The 18,254-nt window shown below is 39.5% G+C and overlaps 1 protein-coding gene across 2 annotated transcripts in view; it reads right to left on the minus strand.

The window, feature by feature from the left end:
- LOC135473165 (microtubule-associated protein 1B-like) overlaps positions 1-18,254 on the minus strand; it is a 39,056-nt gene that overhangs the window by 11,905 nt on the left and 8,897 nt on the right. For both annotated transcript variants that reach the window (XM_064753006.1, XM_064753005.1), the window contains exon 2: positions 3,899-3,997. In XM_064753006.1, the coding sequence (XP_064609076.1) occupies positions 3,899-3,997 (99 nt within the window). The remainder of the gene's footprint in view (positions 1-3,898; positions 3,998-18,254) is intronic.

The following is an 18,254-nucleotide window of genomic DNA, read 5'->3' on the forward strand; positions in this document are numbered from 1 at the left end:
CAGGAGAAATGTCTGTGAGCAGGAGAAATGTCTGTCAGCAGAAGAGACACTGAAAATTCCAAATATAGCCCATCACTGATGTATAGCACAAATAGACATACATGTCTCATATTCCAATTACTAGAGATATATAAAATACATTACGAATTTAACTTGTAACGAACTAACATTCTCCACTTATTACAGGTTATTTAAAACACACATTCTCCCTATATGTGTATATGTAGCTGCTGGTAATACAACAGCAACAATAGCACACCATCCATACCCACTGCACTTATTACACTATTATGCTACATTCATAAAGACACAAAAAGTTACTTAAAACTCTTTTCTGGCTTTACATCAACTTTAGCACCCATTATGACATGAACAGGTATTTATAGAATCAAACAGGAAATCTGAAAGTCATTTTGTGTGATCAAAGGAACTAGTAAACTGTTAAACGAGTCAAGATCAAAGAAACTCCCATATTCCTATTCATCATCAGACAGTTGAGGATGACTCCTCATACATGTCATAGCTTGGGTCTTAAAATGGCAGTTGCCATTCCTGAACTTCTAAGATTCCTTCTACCAAGGCCACAATGGGCTGACACTATAAGCCAGATCACAGCCTCAGACTGTTCTTGCTATTCCATTACCTCCACCTCTGAATGAGGAAAACTTCACATTGGCAAGACAGAGTAAAGGCAACCAATTTGGGGATAAAAGCAAAAATTCCATAAATACATGTACAGGTATGGACCTGGTTTTCCAAGTATGATCAGTAGATTACATGTATACCATATCAACACATAGCACAGAATAAGAAAGTTTAGGCAGATGACAACAGACAAAGCATTTTCACCCTCATTTCTAAACAAAAGGGAAATACAAATAGAATAGCGTTACATCCTGTGATACTTAAACTTGTATATATGGTTTTTGGACATCTACATATCTGCATGTAAACTGTGTACAGAGGTATCTCAAACAAAGCTCTACAAATACACTGGCATTTGAGATATTCTGTTTTCATCCATAATCTATACATTACATGTATATACGTTGTTGTGTAACAGTCTGGCGTAGTAACACGTTGAACATAAATATGTACTATGTGTACATGTACATGCTACATTCTACAGATTATTCCAGTATGCGGGAAAATGCTTAATACATATGTAATATGTTTAAAATGTTGAATTGAACTTCAACACTGAACGTATATGCATACATGTAGAGGATAATACAACCTTACCAATGGTTGTGTTATGTCAGAGGTGCAGTCTGCATTTCTGGAGTGCGTGGTAACAAGCACATGTTTGCTGTCGTTGTGCGAGGTGTCAGGTAGGTGTACATGTATGCTGCTGTCAACGAGGACTCTGTTTGACATCGCTGGTATGTGGTCTGCACATGAAAGTGAAATGTAATCACCTTTACTACATCCCAAATTATCTTCTCGCATTTTAACAAAGTGTGCATTTAGGCATTTTCTGCAGGCCTTACTGTGACCAATCAATCCAATACTAACTTCAATCCATTATCCAAAAATACAGAAGTTGTACTAAAGGTTGCCTTTAAGCATGGGAAAGGTGAGAGGAACAGCACACTGTTACCCTCTAGAGTGTCATGTCTACTGTGAGCAGTATTTATGTATTATCACATTATCATACCTGATTTTCGGAACATCAGGTTTGAAACCCACCTTGGACTCTGAACCAGGGATATTGATTACTCCTTTCTCACAAACACTGTACATGTCAATGAAAACTTGCCAAGCCCGAATATTATATGTAACCAACGAGACTGCATGTTCCTTACACAGACGTTCTATAAACGTCTCAGGATTGTCTGCCTATTATCTCCATTTTGAACTTCACATTTAAAACTTAGAACACGCACGAATTCACATGTACTAACAATCTATAGATACAACAACTACACCACTCAAGCTCGGAGCCAGAGCTGAACTTCTGAAGCATCCTCTAATTTCAGCAACATCTGCACTGTAACATCCCAACACATCAGACTAGCCAGGTTTATAAACTACACATAATGACTTTTACTGTCTTTGTCAGACTTAGGATGCTCCACCAGCAACAATGGATTTAAAATATACATGTAATACACAATTCATAGGGAGAACTACAAGTACAGAAAAGGATTATGTAAAATAGGTGGCGTAATTGAAGGTATTAACATCCTGTATGTATAGTGTAACTGTACATGCTTTTGTTATACTACCAGGTGAATTGGTGTCAGAGGGTACGAAATAGCCAACTACAGGTGTAACGATGGACGTAGGGTGCAGACTCCCACGTGCACATCAAAAGTTTCCTGCTTTGAGAAGTCAGTACTGGTAAGAGGACAATATGCACTGACACACACATTGATAAACATGGAAGGCTAATGATCTGAACTTCCAAATTCTGATTTCCTGTCTTCTATTTCACTTTTCTGATTAACATTTTGTACTATAGAGGTCAATCATTTACATCGCAAGTCTCCAAGATGCAATAGGACTATACAAACTGGCAGTTTTGATAATGCATAGACAAGCCATTCTCACTTCTCTGGTGTGTGTGATAGTGTATATCCCATTCTCACTTGTAAGCTGTGTGTGATAGTGCATACAGACACCCGATTATCACTTCTCTGTTGTGTGTGACAGTGCATACAGACACCCCATTCTCACTTCCCTGTTGTGTGTGATAGTGCATACAGATACCCCATTCTCACTTCTCTGTTGTGTGTGATAGTGCATACAGACACCCATTCTAACTTCTCTTTGGTGTGTGACAGTGCATACAGATAATCCATTCTCACTTCTATGTTGTGTGTGATAGTGCATACAGATACCCCATTCTCACTTCTCTGTTGTGTGTGATAGTGTACAGACACCCATTCTCACTTCTCTGTTGTGTGTGATAGTGCATACAGACACCCATTCTAACTTCTCTTTGGTGTGTGATAATGCATACAGATATCCCATTCTCACTTCTATGTTGTGTGTGAAAGTGCATACAGACACCCCATTCCAACTTCCCTGTTGTGTGTGATAATGTACAGACACCCATTCTCACTTCTCTGTTGTGTGTGATAATGCATACAGATACCCCAATCTCACTTCCCTGTTGTGTGTGATAATGTACAGACACCCGATTATCACTTCTCTGTTGTGTGTGACAGTGCATACAGATACCCCAATCTCACTTCCCTGTTGTGTGTGATAATGTACAGACACCCCATTCCAACTTCCCTGTTGTGTGTGACAGCGCATACAGATACCCCAATCTCACTTCCCTGTTGTGTGTGATAATGTACAGACACCCGATTATCACTTCTCTGTTGTGTGTGACAGCGCATACAGATACCCCATTCTCACTTCTCTGTTGTGTATGTTAATTTTCCTCGCAGCTGATTTTCATATGACAAACATGTATCTATACTAGAACTTTACTTTCATCACTTGAACAACCGTGAACAATGAACATAAATCAGCATTAACAAACTGGGCCTACTATGAATGATATTGCCTTTCCCCAGATTGAAGAATAGCCAGCTGGAAAGGTAAAACTGTTAAGACTAGGCCCAGAACTGTGCTGACATAAATTTCATTTCAAAACAAAACATCTATTTCCCCAAAAACTAGAAAGGTGCTATCTATCATAATTATTTACATGTTATCTCTTGTTATGAGAGGTAGCTGAACAAAGTTAATTTATGCGCACTGCTACCATGGTTACCAAGAAGATCATAGCTTGGGTTTCTCATTATCAATGTCTGGGTACTATATTCCACGTCACTACAGCACAAACTGGCCTTGTGTAATATGTATACTGCCAATTCAGAATGTAAGGGTAACGGCTGAAAAAAAAACGTTGCTATGGTAACTAGTGCTAATCCGTCCTCACCTTCAGGTCCCTCTTCACCAGCGTTTGCGGCATTTGCGATGGAAGCAAGTTCCTCATTGATGTCCACACCTGTCCCTTCCAAATCCCAGCTCAGGAAGCCTGCCAGAATAAAGCAAACAAACACGTTATGAACAAAAGTTGTTGGTGTATCCACCTTCTGCGATTATCATATTTTATCCCTGAATTGTGACGCAGTAACATCAGAGTGATGTCCCTTTGTCATGTAGAGCTGCTGACTTGTGGCACAAAGGGGTTACTTGCTTATCCTTAAAATCTGGTAAACTGATTATCAGATCAAAGGAAAAAATGGTAGAACATTTGCAGTCTATAGAATCTATAGCTACTGAAATGTCACCAGCTATGGGTTACAAATGTTTTGATACACTGGTGACGGGACAATATTACGCTGATGCATTTGGCTGAGCTTCATATATTAAAAATGACCCTGCACCAAACACTGGCGTTACTATGACTCTAATTCTGAAACTGTGTATAGGTACAGAATATAAAAAGTATGTACATGTACAGATATAACATTCAGCACATTGAGGACAAAATTGCTTCTTACATGTACATGTACGTTTTCCAGGTACATTCAGGTTTACAGGATACCTCAACTTAGTACAAGTACTAACACCTACATGTATATGTCAAATTTGTGAAAATCACAGGGTGATTAAAACCAGCAACCTATGTTAACCTTAACGCTCAAGTAGTTCATCACAGTGCACATAAACTACACAGGCAGTGCTTGTCATTATCTGATAAATGCAGTCATGTTATTATGCAAACTAGTGAAAACCAGAAGAAACCCAGCAAGAGCCTTATCCTACATATGTACTACAGTACAAGAAGAAACTCAGCAAGTGCTTTAAACTGTACAGTACATGTATTACAGTACAAGAAGAAACCCAGCAAGAGCTAAAACCTGTACATGTATTACAGTACAAGAAGAAACTCAGCAAGTGCTTTAAACTGTACAGTACATGTATTACAGTACAAGAAGAAACCCAGAAACAGCTAAAACCTGTACATGTATTACAGTACAAGAAGAAACTCAGCAAGAGCTAAAACCTGTACATGTATTACAGTACAAGAAGAAACTCAGCAAGTGCTTTAAACTGTACAGTACATGTATTACAGTACAAGAAGAAACCCAGCAAGAGCTAAAACCTGTACATGTATTGCAGTACAAGAAGAAACCCAGCAAGAGCTATAACCTGTACATGCATTACATTACAAGAAGAAACTCAGCAAGTGCTTTAAACTGTACAGTACATGTATTACAGCACAAGAAGAAACCCAGCAAGAGCTAAAACCTGTACATGTATTACAGTACAAGAAGAAACTCAGCAAAAGCTATAAACTGTACATGCATAACATGTAAGAGTACATATTTGTACAGTGTGTAACAGTGCTTGTTACTGACAGTTAAGAAAGTTATCTGGCAAAACTTGACACGCAAGCTAAATGATGGGCTGAGGGTCTCATCTGAGGAGAGTCATGGACTTACTACTGAGATCTCCCCCCCCCACTCCTGTATAATTGATACAGTGTTTCCACCCAGGGACAGGCCAACAGCCCAATTTATGCATAAACCAATAAAAACTTTTGGCAGAGGCAAATGACTTAGGCTCAAGGGAAACGTTCATGTGTGATGGCAATCACTGGATAAGCAACCTCATCCTCAAGGATATTCACCACCTTGTAGGATATGCAAATGAGACAAGGAACTCAAATGTTGCAATCTGACACCATTTTGAAGTAAAAAATACAAAAGTGGTCTTGAATGAACAGGCTATGCAAATGGTCACAGGAGTATTGACAACCACGTTGTTACCATGACCTTACAAGCCGTAAGTGCATGTTGGCTGTTAATCATGGGCAAAATTTTAGGTTATGTTATCCCACATCAACAGAACAGACATAAGTGCTTTGCGAGTCTTTAATGTCTTAGAAATTAGAAACAGAGAACAGACATATACTTCATACCACGTTTGAGTTCGGCACCAAAGGCTATTCTGTTTCATAGTTGGAATTTCGGCATGAATCCAAGAATCGATTCTTGACAAGATTCAGCTTTCCTGGCTGAGCCAACAGAAAAATGAACCTGCATTGAATGACAGACAGAAATTCAATAAGAACTGTACATATCCGGGTTCCTGATGTACTGAACCAGTCTGAAAGCTGCTTTAGCAGTTACTTCAGTACTTTCAGTACATGTACTTCATGTAGACACTCCTTTAACAACTCACAATCACTTTCAGTATGGACATAATGAATACACATAATTTAAAAATAAAATTTCAAGAAGGAACAATCCATGGTGTTCACAGATAAAGCTACTGCATGCCCTGCTATAGCTCCATATACATGTAATGACTAGCAACAAGACACTATACTGTACTGGAAAACTCAATGCATAAAAAATGAGGAAAACTGACTTTGGCGTCCCCAAAAATTACTTGCCAGCCTTTGACCATTCTTCCTAAGATCTTCAAAATTTACCTCAGGAAAAGGTTGTAAAATAATGCTTTAATCTGAATGAAAGCACTGTGTTAAGATTACTTCTGTTGACATCTTGTCCTATAAAAACGTGTTCCAGTTTGGCAGTTCTGAATGCTTTAAAAGTTGCCAAGGTTACATGACTGACACCCCCACTCCTCACCATGTCTACATTAGACATATCTACAACAGTGTACTACATATGCTTAAGTAAATCTCTTGTGATGATGGGCAGTGGTGGGCATGTCAAGACGATAGGTTGGTGAAAGAGCTTATTGAGCTTATGAATGGGCAGATACTGGATGGGTGGGCATATTAATGTGGTGAGTTACTGGATGGGTGGGTATGTTAATGTGGTCAGATACTGGATGGGTGGGCATGTTAATGTGCTGAGTTACTGGATGGGTGGGTATGTTAATGTGGTCAGATACTGGATGGGTGGGCATGTTAATGTGATGGGATAATGGATGGTGGGAATGTGAATGTGGTGGGATACTGGATAGGTGGGCATCTTAATAGAATGGGATACTATATTGGTGGGCATGTTAATATAATGGGATACTGGATAAGTGGGCATGCTCATGTGATGAGATATTGGATGGTTGGGCACGTTAATGATACTGGGTGAGATTGGATGGGCATGCTAATGTGATGGGATACTGGATGGGTGGGCATGTTAATGTGATGGAATACTTGGTGGGTGAGTATGTTCATGTGGTAGGAAACTGGATGGGTGGGCATGTTAACGTGATGGGACTGGAGGATGGGTGGGCATGATAACGTGGTGCTTTACTGCATGAGTGGGAAAGTAGATGTGGTGGGACTGGAGGATAGGTGGGCATGTTTATGGGGTGGGAATGTTAATGTAATGCAGTACTAGGTGGGCATGTTAATGTGATGGGATTGGAGGATGGGTGGGCACGGTTATGTCATGGAATACTGGATGGGTGGGCATGTTTATGTGATGGGATATTGGGTGGGTAGGCATGTCGATGTGGTGAGATACTGGGCGGGTGGGCATGCTAATGTGATGGGATACTGGATGAGTGGGTATGTTAATGTAATGGGATACAAGATGGGTGGGGCTGTTAATGTGGGTGGAACTGGAGGATGGGTGGGCATGATAATGTGGTGCTTTACTGGATGGTGGGAAAGTAAATGTGGTGGGACTGGAGGATGGGTGGGCATGTTAATATGGTGGGACTCAAGGATGGCATGTTAATGTGATGTGATGTGATACTGGATGGGTGGGCATGTTAATGTGATGTGATACTGGATGGGTGGGCATGTTAATGTGGGACTGGAGGATGGGTGGGCATGTTAATCTGGTGGGACTGGAGGATGGATGGGCATGTCAATGTGGTGGGACTGGAAGATGGGTGGGCATGTCAATGTGGTGGGACTGGAATATGGGTGGGCATGCTAATGTGGTGGGACTGGAAGATGGGTGGGCATGTTAATGTGGTGGGACTGGAAGATGGGTGGGCATGATAATGTGGTGGGATACTGGATGGGTGGGCATGTTAATGTGATGGAATACTTGGTGGGTGGGTATGTTAATGTGGTTGGATACTGGATGGGTGGGTATGTCAATGGATGGGAATGGAGGGTAAATGAGGTCCACGTGTCAGGAGAGCTACAAGTAAGGATGTATGCTGAAACGTCGTTTATAAATGAAGTCCATATTCTGTTGTACTAAAGCATGAAGAGGTTACAACTTAGGCATGCAAATTGGTAATGTAATTACCAAACCCTTCTTATGGACTTTCAATGGTTAGGATCTGTGATCTAGACTTCCTGTGGCATTACTGAGGTTGACCAGTAAAATGACCACTGACAGATACGATGATCAAGGAGTAGACTGGTACTCACCCCAAAGCCCCATAATCTCATTCTGAGAACAAGTGGACTAAATTGTTAAGAGACAATGTGGTTTATGTCTTTGGTTTCTAACAGTAATGTGACTTGTGAATGTGAACAGTATATGGGTATCAACACATACATGTGCAGTGTATATATCTGCTTAGACATGAAACATCAAACCTGACAGCCCTATAGCAATATGCTTGTAACCACAACTACCATAAACTACACATACATACTGTAGTGTATGGACATGTTCACACATGTATATGGGATGGTGCTTGTGGATGTGTCAGCAATTACATGTACTACTCCTATCAGTTTTACCTCATGTTCCAGGATGTGGATATTGCCCCATTACAAGGTAACAATCATGGACCCATTTGGGTACTGATTTATAATTCAACTCATCTGACCATTTTGTGTCAAAAACAGAACTAAATTTCCACTGAGAATACCCTTTTAGGCAAGTTTATTATCAACATAATTGGAGTCATTCAGTTCACAAACATTATTCAATAAGACAAATCTGGTAAGGTCAGGGTACTGTACTGCACACTGCAAAAATCAACAAAGAGGCCATTTCTGCCTTAAGAGAAAAGCAGTGATTCCTGTCAAAAGGTTTCCAGGGATTGACAATGGCAAATCATTCTCTGGAATAGAGGCAAACAAATGGGAGGGGATCTTTATAGATGTATATACGGAAGTAGACAAGAGCAAAAAGTTAACAGAACAGGGCAATTGTATGAAATGAAGATCTTAATCGTTGGCATGGACCAATACAGAAGCCTGCCAACTGAAATGGCCGATGGTCTGATTTGCATCATTCTATAACCCTTACTCTCATTACAATAAGTCTAGTCAGCAGGGAAAAGCGGGCCGAGGCCACACAGATCTGACAACCAATTTTCTAGCAAAATAGTGTCAGACAAACGCCAATGATCTAAGGGTGTCTAGGAAAGCGCCTCTGTGTTGGGGCCCTGCTATTCACCCCCGAAAACTTGCAAGCCCTCCAGAGTTATTACTTCTTCCTAGTTTTGATAACGTGCCAGAAAGTAATGAAAACTAGGAACAGACTCTCTGGGTCACCATGACCTTTCAGTATAACATATTTCCAAAAAAACCTGAAAAACCTTCTGAAGCAGATGGCATTAATAATGTTTCTCGAATGAAAAAAATGGTTGCAAGAGTTGTTTACTCCTATACACAACAGGCATTTAGCCGTACCGTTGTTCATGATTTTCTAGTGTACATAAATATTATAATAACCAGTCTGATAGTTTTCTAAGGTTTCTGCAAACACGAGATAGACAATTCCAATTCACAGTCTCCTGCGATGACTGAGAGATGGCAGGCCTGGTGGATGGATGATGGATCATGGGTAGTTTCGCAATGTATGGAAGCCGTATCTCACAGCGTGTGTTATTGCAATGCAGATCTGTGGCAAGGGTCCATAGGGAATAGCAGGCTAGATAATTTTAGCTTATTATGCTTTAATGATTACAGATACGAGTGGGATCACTGTACAAGTACTTTACTCTCAAACTAAATAACACAGTGAGCCATTTTATTCTAATCATATCAGCAATACATGTTAGACCAGCTTGGTGACATTTACATAGTAAATTACACAAATTGGCATACATTTAATTGACTTTTGGAGGGCTTCTGTTGAGAAAAAGTGTTTGAAGACTTGATGGTGATGGTTGCATATAAATTTCAAAGGCAAGCACTAAGAAACAAAATTCTAATTTCTCAATCTTTTAGCCACAAAAGGTCAACATTTAATGCAACTTGTGCACCTTTTTAATTTGATTTTGGAGATAAAACTACATTGTTGGGGTTGATCAACAAAGACAAAATTGACAGAATAATGCCCTCAGAATATACCTAAATAAAACATCATACATCTATCAACATGTGAAATGGTGGACGAATTACAAAACACATAAACTGTACACAATTCTGTACACTCTGTTTTCTGTGAACTTGATGGCGGGACAGTCCACTCTGTGGCCTCGCAGGGCTCCTGACCATTTCAGGACATCACACATGAACACTGCTCAGACAAACCCACATGGAATCTCAATAAAATCATGACATTCTACAGAGCTGAGAATCCAGAGAGTCCAGATTGCCTGAGATTGTAGACAGATATAATTGCTTGTTACGGTGACTCACACTATCACAGCAACCACAATGGACAAACTCACACATTCCAGCCTAATCTGAATGGCTTGACCTCAGAGTGTGGCAGATTATAGGGTGTCAGTTGTACCAGCCTATACTCTTAACCATATGATCATAAGTCAATTATCTACTAAAAACTCGCATGTACTGACCTGGTCATTCAGGTATAAGATCTTCATCAATAGCACTGCAGTAGGCCTAAGTCACCGAGAGTACTGGTGTATGTAACTGGATTATACAAGATATAACTGAGCATTGCAACATATTTAAATTGGTGGAAACATTGGAGAATGAGAAGAAGCATGAACTGAACAACTAAGGCCGGCTAATCAAAATCACTGGCAGGAGTTTAGACCTCTGAGGTTATAAATGGCACTAAAGCTGGTCAGTAACAAAGAGGAAGTTTCCATTAAATATACACGTTGATTTGCAGTACAGGTACACAGTTTGAGCAGAACTATTCTGACCACTGCTCTTTACCTATCATGTGCACATGTATTTAAAATAAGGGAGGGAGTTACAATGAATACTTGAAAGCAGAAATATTTATCAAAGCATATTACATGCAATTTGATTGTGAAAAGTTTCAGAGTCTATGTTGCTCAAAAGATGTAAAAATACATTACATGAAATTATAGAGAAGATCTATAGTGATTACAGTTGATAAGCCAGCTTAAGCACATTTTCTCTGAGACAAATACATGTACATGGGCATAAATAAAGTGTGATTGCCTATCAATATGACTTCATGTAAGAAGGCATAGGAAGGATAATAAAGTTAACATCCGTATGTAAGCACTGTTAGCCGACCACATCCTTAATATCTTGTGAAATGGCTGAATAATCGATAATGACTGAAAGGCAGATGTCCCTCATTGTGGGCCAAGTACGGCAAAACCGATGTTTACACATACCTGAACCAGTGGATTAATCACATCTGTGACGGAATTAAACAGATATATCTTCACTAAATATGACACATTGATTGGGAATAATGCATGACCTAGCTCGGACAACATCGGGTGTACAGCTATAATCTACTTGATGTCAGGAGGTCATACATTGCAGCTTGTGGTATCAATCACATTTCTCTGAAGAAGGCAAAACTGACTACAAAACAGTATGTACATACCTAGGTGATGTAAATGTCATTTATGATCAAAATGCAGTAAACCTAACAGAACATTTCGAAACAAGACACCATGCAAACATAGATCAATCTCATCAATGTAATCAAGGGTCAGGACTAAAACACAGGACATTCATTATAGGCAACTGTCTAAGTTCTGTACATCTAGATTTGTACATATGTACAATGTATGTACAGGAGACATACATGTATAACATGTCATGTAAAAGTACAGAAAATGTGCAGGAAATACATGTCATTTACAATTACTGTTAGGGATCAGACTCTATTGGTACAGACTGCAGAAGTGAGCAATGATTTATTACATAACTTTATTTCGGTTTTATGTCACGTGGTACATGTAAGTGTAGAGTCGTTTATGCACTTTACCAGTTTTATTGAGCACAGGCTGTTCTTATCTAACAGGCATGCACAATAAAACTGTGCTGTTCAATAGTAAAGACGACGATTACATGTTCAATATGGATTGCTGATGCAACGTCCAGAATGTCGGAATTTGTCCTTGGTTATGTACCTTCAGCAATAAAACGTTTTCCTACAGATCTTGTTACTCATTTTATTGAGATATAGATAAATTCAGCAAAGACAACATGTCAGATATACGACAGGGCCCGTATAGAGAACCCTTATGCAACTGAGCCGCCCAAGCACAAACTGTTGGAATATTTGCACGTTTACTAAACTGAAGGTTTTATAAGCTTGCGGAAACAATAGTCTGAAAAGCCTCTTGTTTCACAAGGTAAATATGCACCCATGTACACACATTATTGCAAATTTATTTCAATTTTGTTTGTTATGTGGAGCTGAAAAACGTTTAAACGATTAAATCTTAATACCTGTCTCTCTACTACAAAGCAAATGATACATTTGCATAGATTTACATTAACGCCTAGCTTAATTCCTGGTAATCCAATTTTCACAATTGTCAAAACACAGCATTTAAGAGTGCACATAAAAGTATGGTACAAGTATGTGATTTATTTATTTATTTGATTGGTGTTTTACACTTCAATTAAGAATATTTCTCTTCTACGATGACAGTCAGCTTTATGAAGGGAGGGAAGTGGGCAGAGCCAAGGGGAAACCCACAACCATCTGCATGCTGCTGGAAGATCTTCCCACAAATATCTGCATGTTGCTGGCAGACCTTCCCACAACATTTATATGCATAACAGAAAATTTTAAATTATTGTACTCCCAGCTAATCTTCTGCACATGATGTCTTCATGTAAGGGAATTCTGTGCATGTACAGTAACACACATAAATAGACAATGCAAGATTCCTAAAATGGGATGTTACAACTAACACAAAATAGGATGCCATACAGGTGTACAAAACAAAAATGATGGCCTGATTTAAGACAGATTTAAAGGAGTAGAAAACATAAAATGATGAAAGAGCGTAAAACTTATTTGCAAGTATGATCTTTAATATTTTATTGGTTTTTTTTTTTTAAAGAGGAAAGGGCATGTGAAAATATTTTTGTATGATGGGTATTTGGGACCAACTTCTGGTATTTATCGTTGTTGCATAATAATGTTCTAAATAAGGAGGTGATGCTTGTCTAATAAATTTATATGAATGTAAATTTGTTGTTTATATTGAAACATATGCATTTAACCTAAGTTGTGATAATATTTATGAACATATTATGACATTATTAGACAAAGACTATAAATACCAAAAGGTGGTCCCAAATACCCACCATAGAAAAATTACTTTCATGTGTCTTTTTCTCCTTAAGGAAAAAGTCAGAAAAAATATTGAAGACCAAATTTAAGAATAACTTTTTGCACTCTTTCATCTGAACTTTAGGTCATTTTTATGTTTTCTCCCTCTTTAAGGGTCCACATACAGCACAGATTAAAATTACAAGCACTATTTCAACTTCTTCATGTTAGGACATTTTTTTTTCGCTTAAAGCCACAGAAATACAATTTTTAGTAGATTTTCCTCATCATTTATTGCCGATAAATATGACAGTTGTCTTTCACTTTCCATGTACACATGTAAGCCCCCAGTATACTGATCCTCATCGTATTATAGCTTTAGATTTGTTAAGTTTATATGATGACGTGCCACAGAAAGGTTTCGTTGAACCTTAATCCATGAGTGCATCTGGAGTATCCCACAAGAGATATTTCCTGTGCTATCAGTTACCTTGTCCAGAATGACGGACATGGTTCATCTTACCTAGAAAAGCCATCAGTCAAACCTGACATGTCAACTACCTGAACTTATCAAACCCATGGGCACAGAAGTGGATGTGTTAATACCATTACACATATCAATTAATTATGCATAGATCTGAGCTGCCAATGTACACAAAGGTAGTGTTTTATTATATCCCTGTACTTTCCCTTTGAAAACACACATGTGAACCTGCACGTAGATCCTTTGGCCATGGTGTTACCTGTGCAGGCCTAGATACATGTAAACTCCACAAACTTGCACATATAATGCTCAGGTAACAGCAGTCCTATACCCTGCAGCAAACAGCCAATGTTACATGTATGTACCTGATGGTAGGTAACACCAGCATACCTGACAACTACAACATTATCCAGGTCAGCCAGACCCCCAAACACACAAGTGCTACCCTCTCAAAGTTCACCACACAGCTGCTATGACCTAGTTTCGAGCCTCTCTCAATGATGGGAATTATGTCACTAGTCCTGGTCCTGCTAACCATCACCCTGAACTACATGTATACACATATTCACATGTAAGTAAGGTTCACAACCATACAGAGGGTGACACCAGATTCGCCAGGTCACCAGACATCACCCTTACCTGCATGTATACACATATTCACATGTAAGTAAGGTTTACAACCATACAGAGGGTGACACCAGTTTCACCAGGTCACCAGACATCACCCTTACCTGCATGTATACACATATTCACATGTAAGTAAGGTTTACAACCATACAGAGGGTGACACCAGTTTCACCAGGTCACCAACAAATATCTGCATCACACGGACGCTGTTAATACACCACCTAACTCAGTGAGCTCGGCCACAATACATGGTTTATACCTTTTACTTGACCATGTGTATGAAGATGTTAATGTGTTCAAATGTACATCCACGTTAACACTTTACAGACACCCAATCCTTTTGGAGAATATATTCAGTCAAAAATTTCACTGTCCTTTCTCCTCAACGTTCTAAAATTTGTCTGCTTACTAAACACCATCAAGTACATGTATATATATTCAGCATAAACACTAACTTTTAGCCATTTTATCAGTACCCATAATTAAAAAAATTCAAATCTATGTCCAGAAAACTTCAATTCCAGTATTATCAACCTTCATCTTTCATCACCATTAACTGATACAAAGTCTTGGATGAAATACCCTGAAGACAGAAGACAGATGGTCTCAAATCTACAAAGGACTTGAATTTGAAGGCACTGATACAGATCAGCTTCATTCTGAATATCAGCCATACTTGGTCGTGCATGGCTCATAGATTACACGTACAATTCACAGAGCTGACTATAATTAATTCTAGCCAGGTGCAAAGTGTTCACAAAGGCCATTTCCACGTCATGCACATCCTGCCAACTGCACAGCTTATTACATAACACCATATATTTTATTGAAATTATGAACTATAATCATAATAAAAATTATTTATTTGATTGGTGTTTTACGCCATACTCAAGTATTTGATTGGTGTTTTACGCCATACTCAAGAATACATATTTTTATTATATGTGTTGAGTAACTGAAGATGACACAGTGGTTAAAACATGTACATGAGGTGCAGGTTTCATGGTTCCACAGGCTTCAAGTTAAGGCCATGTTATTGCTCAAGTGCTGCTAAACTCCAAGTTTAATCATGTAATTACCCTAAATCACCTAAAATGTCACCCACCAAAGTGCATTTTCTGAGGCAAAGAAATGTCACAAAATATTAGTTTTAGTGCTGAAACTTCCAATTTTCCAGCAGAATATCATCCTATGTTCCAAGCAAACCTCAAAACACTTTTCTAACATCAATAGAGCTCTCAGAATCAGGAAAAATGGGTAAGTTAGTCAGGGACGAAAATTACGGTCTTTTAGGGTATTCATAATACATACACATGTACTATTGTGTACACAGTACATTCCTGATACAATGGCCTCCATGTCCAATGTAAGGCAGGGTCTATGGTCATGATACAATGGCCTACATGTCCAATGTAAGCAGGTTGTATGGTCATGATACAATGGTCTACATGTCCAATGTAAGCAGGTTGTATGGTCATGATACAATGGCCTACATGTCCAATGTAAGCAGGATGTATGGACATGATACAATGGCCTATATGTCCAATGTAAGCAGGTTGTATGGTCATGATACAATGGTCTACATGTCCAATGTAAGCAGGTTGTATGGTCATGATACAATGGCCTACATGTCCAATGTAAGCAGGCTGTATGGTCATGATACAATGGCCTACATGTCCAATGTAAGCAGGGTCAATGGTCATGATACAAGGGTCTACATGTCCAATGTAAGCAGGTTGTATGGTCATGATACAATGGCCTATATGTCAAATGTAAGCAGGTTGTATGGTCATGATACAATGGCCTACATGTCCAATGTAAGCAGGCTGTATGGTCATGATACAATGGCCTACATGTCCAATGTAAGCAGGGTCAATGGTCATGATACAAGGGTCTACATGTCCAATGTAAGCAGGTTGTATGGTCATGATACAATGGCCTATATGTCAAATGTAAGCAGGTTGTATGGTCATGATACAATGGCCTACATGTCCAATGTAAGCAGGTTGTATGGTCGTGATACAATGGCCTATCCAGTGTCCTAGTGACTGTCATGTACACGCCCAATATTTGTACTTGCATTGTATTACTGGAACGAAAGCTGTTACAGTATCTTACTGTATTTCTGTTCTGAATGCAACACAACGTGTAAGTTTCATCCTGTCATCTCACATCAACAGATATCTACATCCACATGTGACCTTCGGGGCGGGAGGTAGAGGCACCTGGTATAGCTGTGTCAGGAATTATGTCCATGGGATATGTTAACAAATATCTATGCCTAGTACTGTAAACAATGGTGTTGCTATCTCAGATGAAGTCTTCACCCCTCACTGACGCCCTCTCTCCTCTGACTTCAGTGTCCCCCTGACTGATGCCCTCTCTCCTCTGACTTCAGTGACCCCCTGACTGACGCCCTCTCTCCTCTGACTTCAGTGACCCCCTGACTGATGCCCTCTCTCCTCTGACTTCAGTGACCCCCTGACTGACGCCCTCTCTCCTCTGACTTCAGTGACCCCCTGACTGATGCCCTCTCTCCTCTGACTTCAGTGACCCCCTGACTGATGCCCTCTCTCCTCTGACTTCAGTGACCCCCTGACTGATGCCCTCTCTCCTCTGACTTCAGTGACCCCCTGACTGATGCCCTCTCTCCTCTGACTTCAGTGACCCCCTGACTGATGCCCTCTCTCCTCTGACTTCAGTGGCCCCCTTGAAAGCCTGAACTGATCCCTTAATCCTGTGATTCATCTTCACAGACACTGAGTCATCCCTTACTTCAGTTTCATGCGTGTCCTAGAAGACGCTGTTCATGCACAATGTGAAGACTACATAAACAAAGAAAAACTGAACTAGCTGTCAAGATCAGGTAACTCTGCAGGTGTGTCTAGACAAGGTATATAAGTACATGCACACTGTATGTATACCTGGACGACACGTGTACATGTGGATGTAATTTACTGATAACCTGAAATGCAGTACTTTCAAGCTTTTAACGTACATGTACATGTAAAACTAAAGTGTATTTCAGAAAGCTTGATTATCAAAATTACATTGTAACTACTAGTGCTTCATTTGTGCAGGTATGCTGACATCCAGGTACAAAAACCATACTGCAGGTCACTGTGGCTTCACACTTACCTGTAATCTCAGAAGTTCTGCATGCTTAGGATTACATCAAACAAGTGATGAACGGATCATAGCCCCTTATCAGCACGAAATCAGTGCATATCAATGTGATCAAAAGAAATGCATAGAAATACGGTCATCCGACTGAAAAAACATGAGCATCATTTTCTGCTTTTTCACCAGTTCTGCGGAGCACTGAGTAACATGTTATAAAAATATACCACATTACAATTTTGCCTTGCATATTTTTTGCAATAAACGTGTAACTAAGAACAAGTGCACTTTCAAAATCGTGGTCATCAAAATTGAACTTACACTTCAGTACTTTAATTTCAGCCTCTGTTGCACAAGTATTTCAAGGAATGTTAAAAATCTGGTCTGGTAAATTTGACTGTGTACTGGCTGTAGTATTTAGAGTGCTACCAGGAGAAATTTAGTGTACATGTGCTGAGCTGTTCACTGAGGTCAGAGTGTTGTAAGTAGGCATGACTCACAGCTCTCCTCCACCATTAACTTTACCAGTCCAGGCTGGTAACAGTGACTAAACCAGACTCCAGCCCCAGCCTTACCTTAACAACATTTGCCTCTCATCAATAACAGATATATCTTTACCAACTTTACACTGACAAACCCGTGTGAATGGGCTGCCGCAAGCCTCGCACAAACTGGTTCTCAGAGAATATATGTACACTGTATGAGGTTTACAGCACTTTGTTTGGGTGTGCAGAATTACATAGTAG

Source organism: Liolophura sinensis, chromosome 8, assembly GCF_032854445.1.
Source record: "Liolophura sinensis isolate JHLJ2023 chromosome 8, CUHK_Ljap_v2, whole genome shotgun sequence".
Taxonomy (NCBI): Eukaryota; Metazoa; Mollusca; class Polyplacophora; order Chitonida; family Chitonidae; genus Liolophura; species Liolophura sinensis.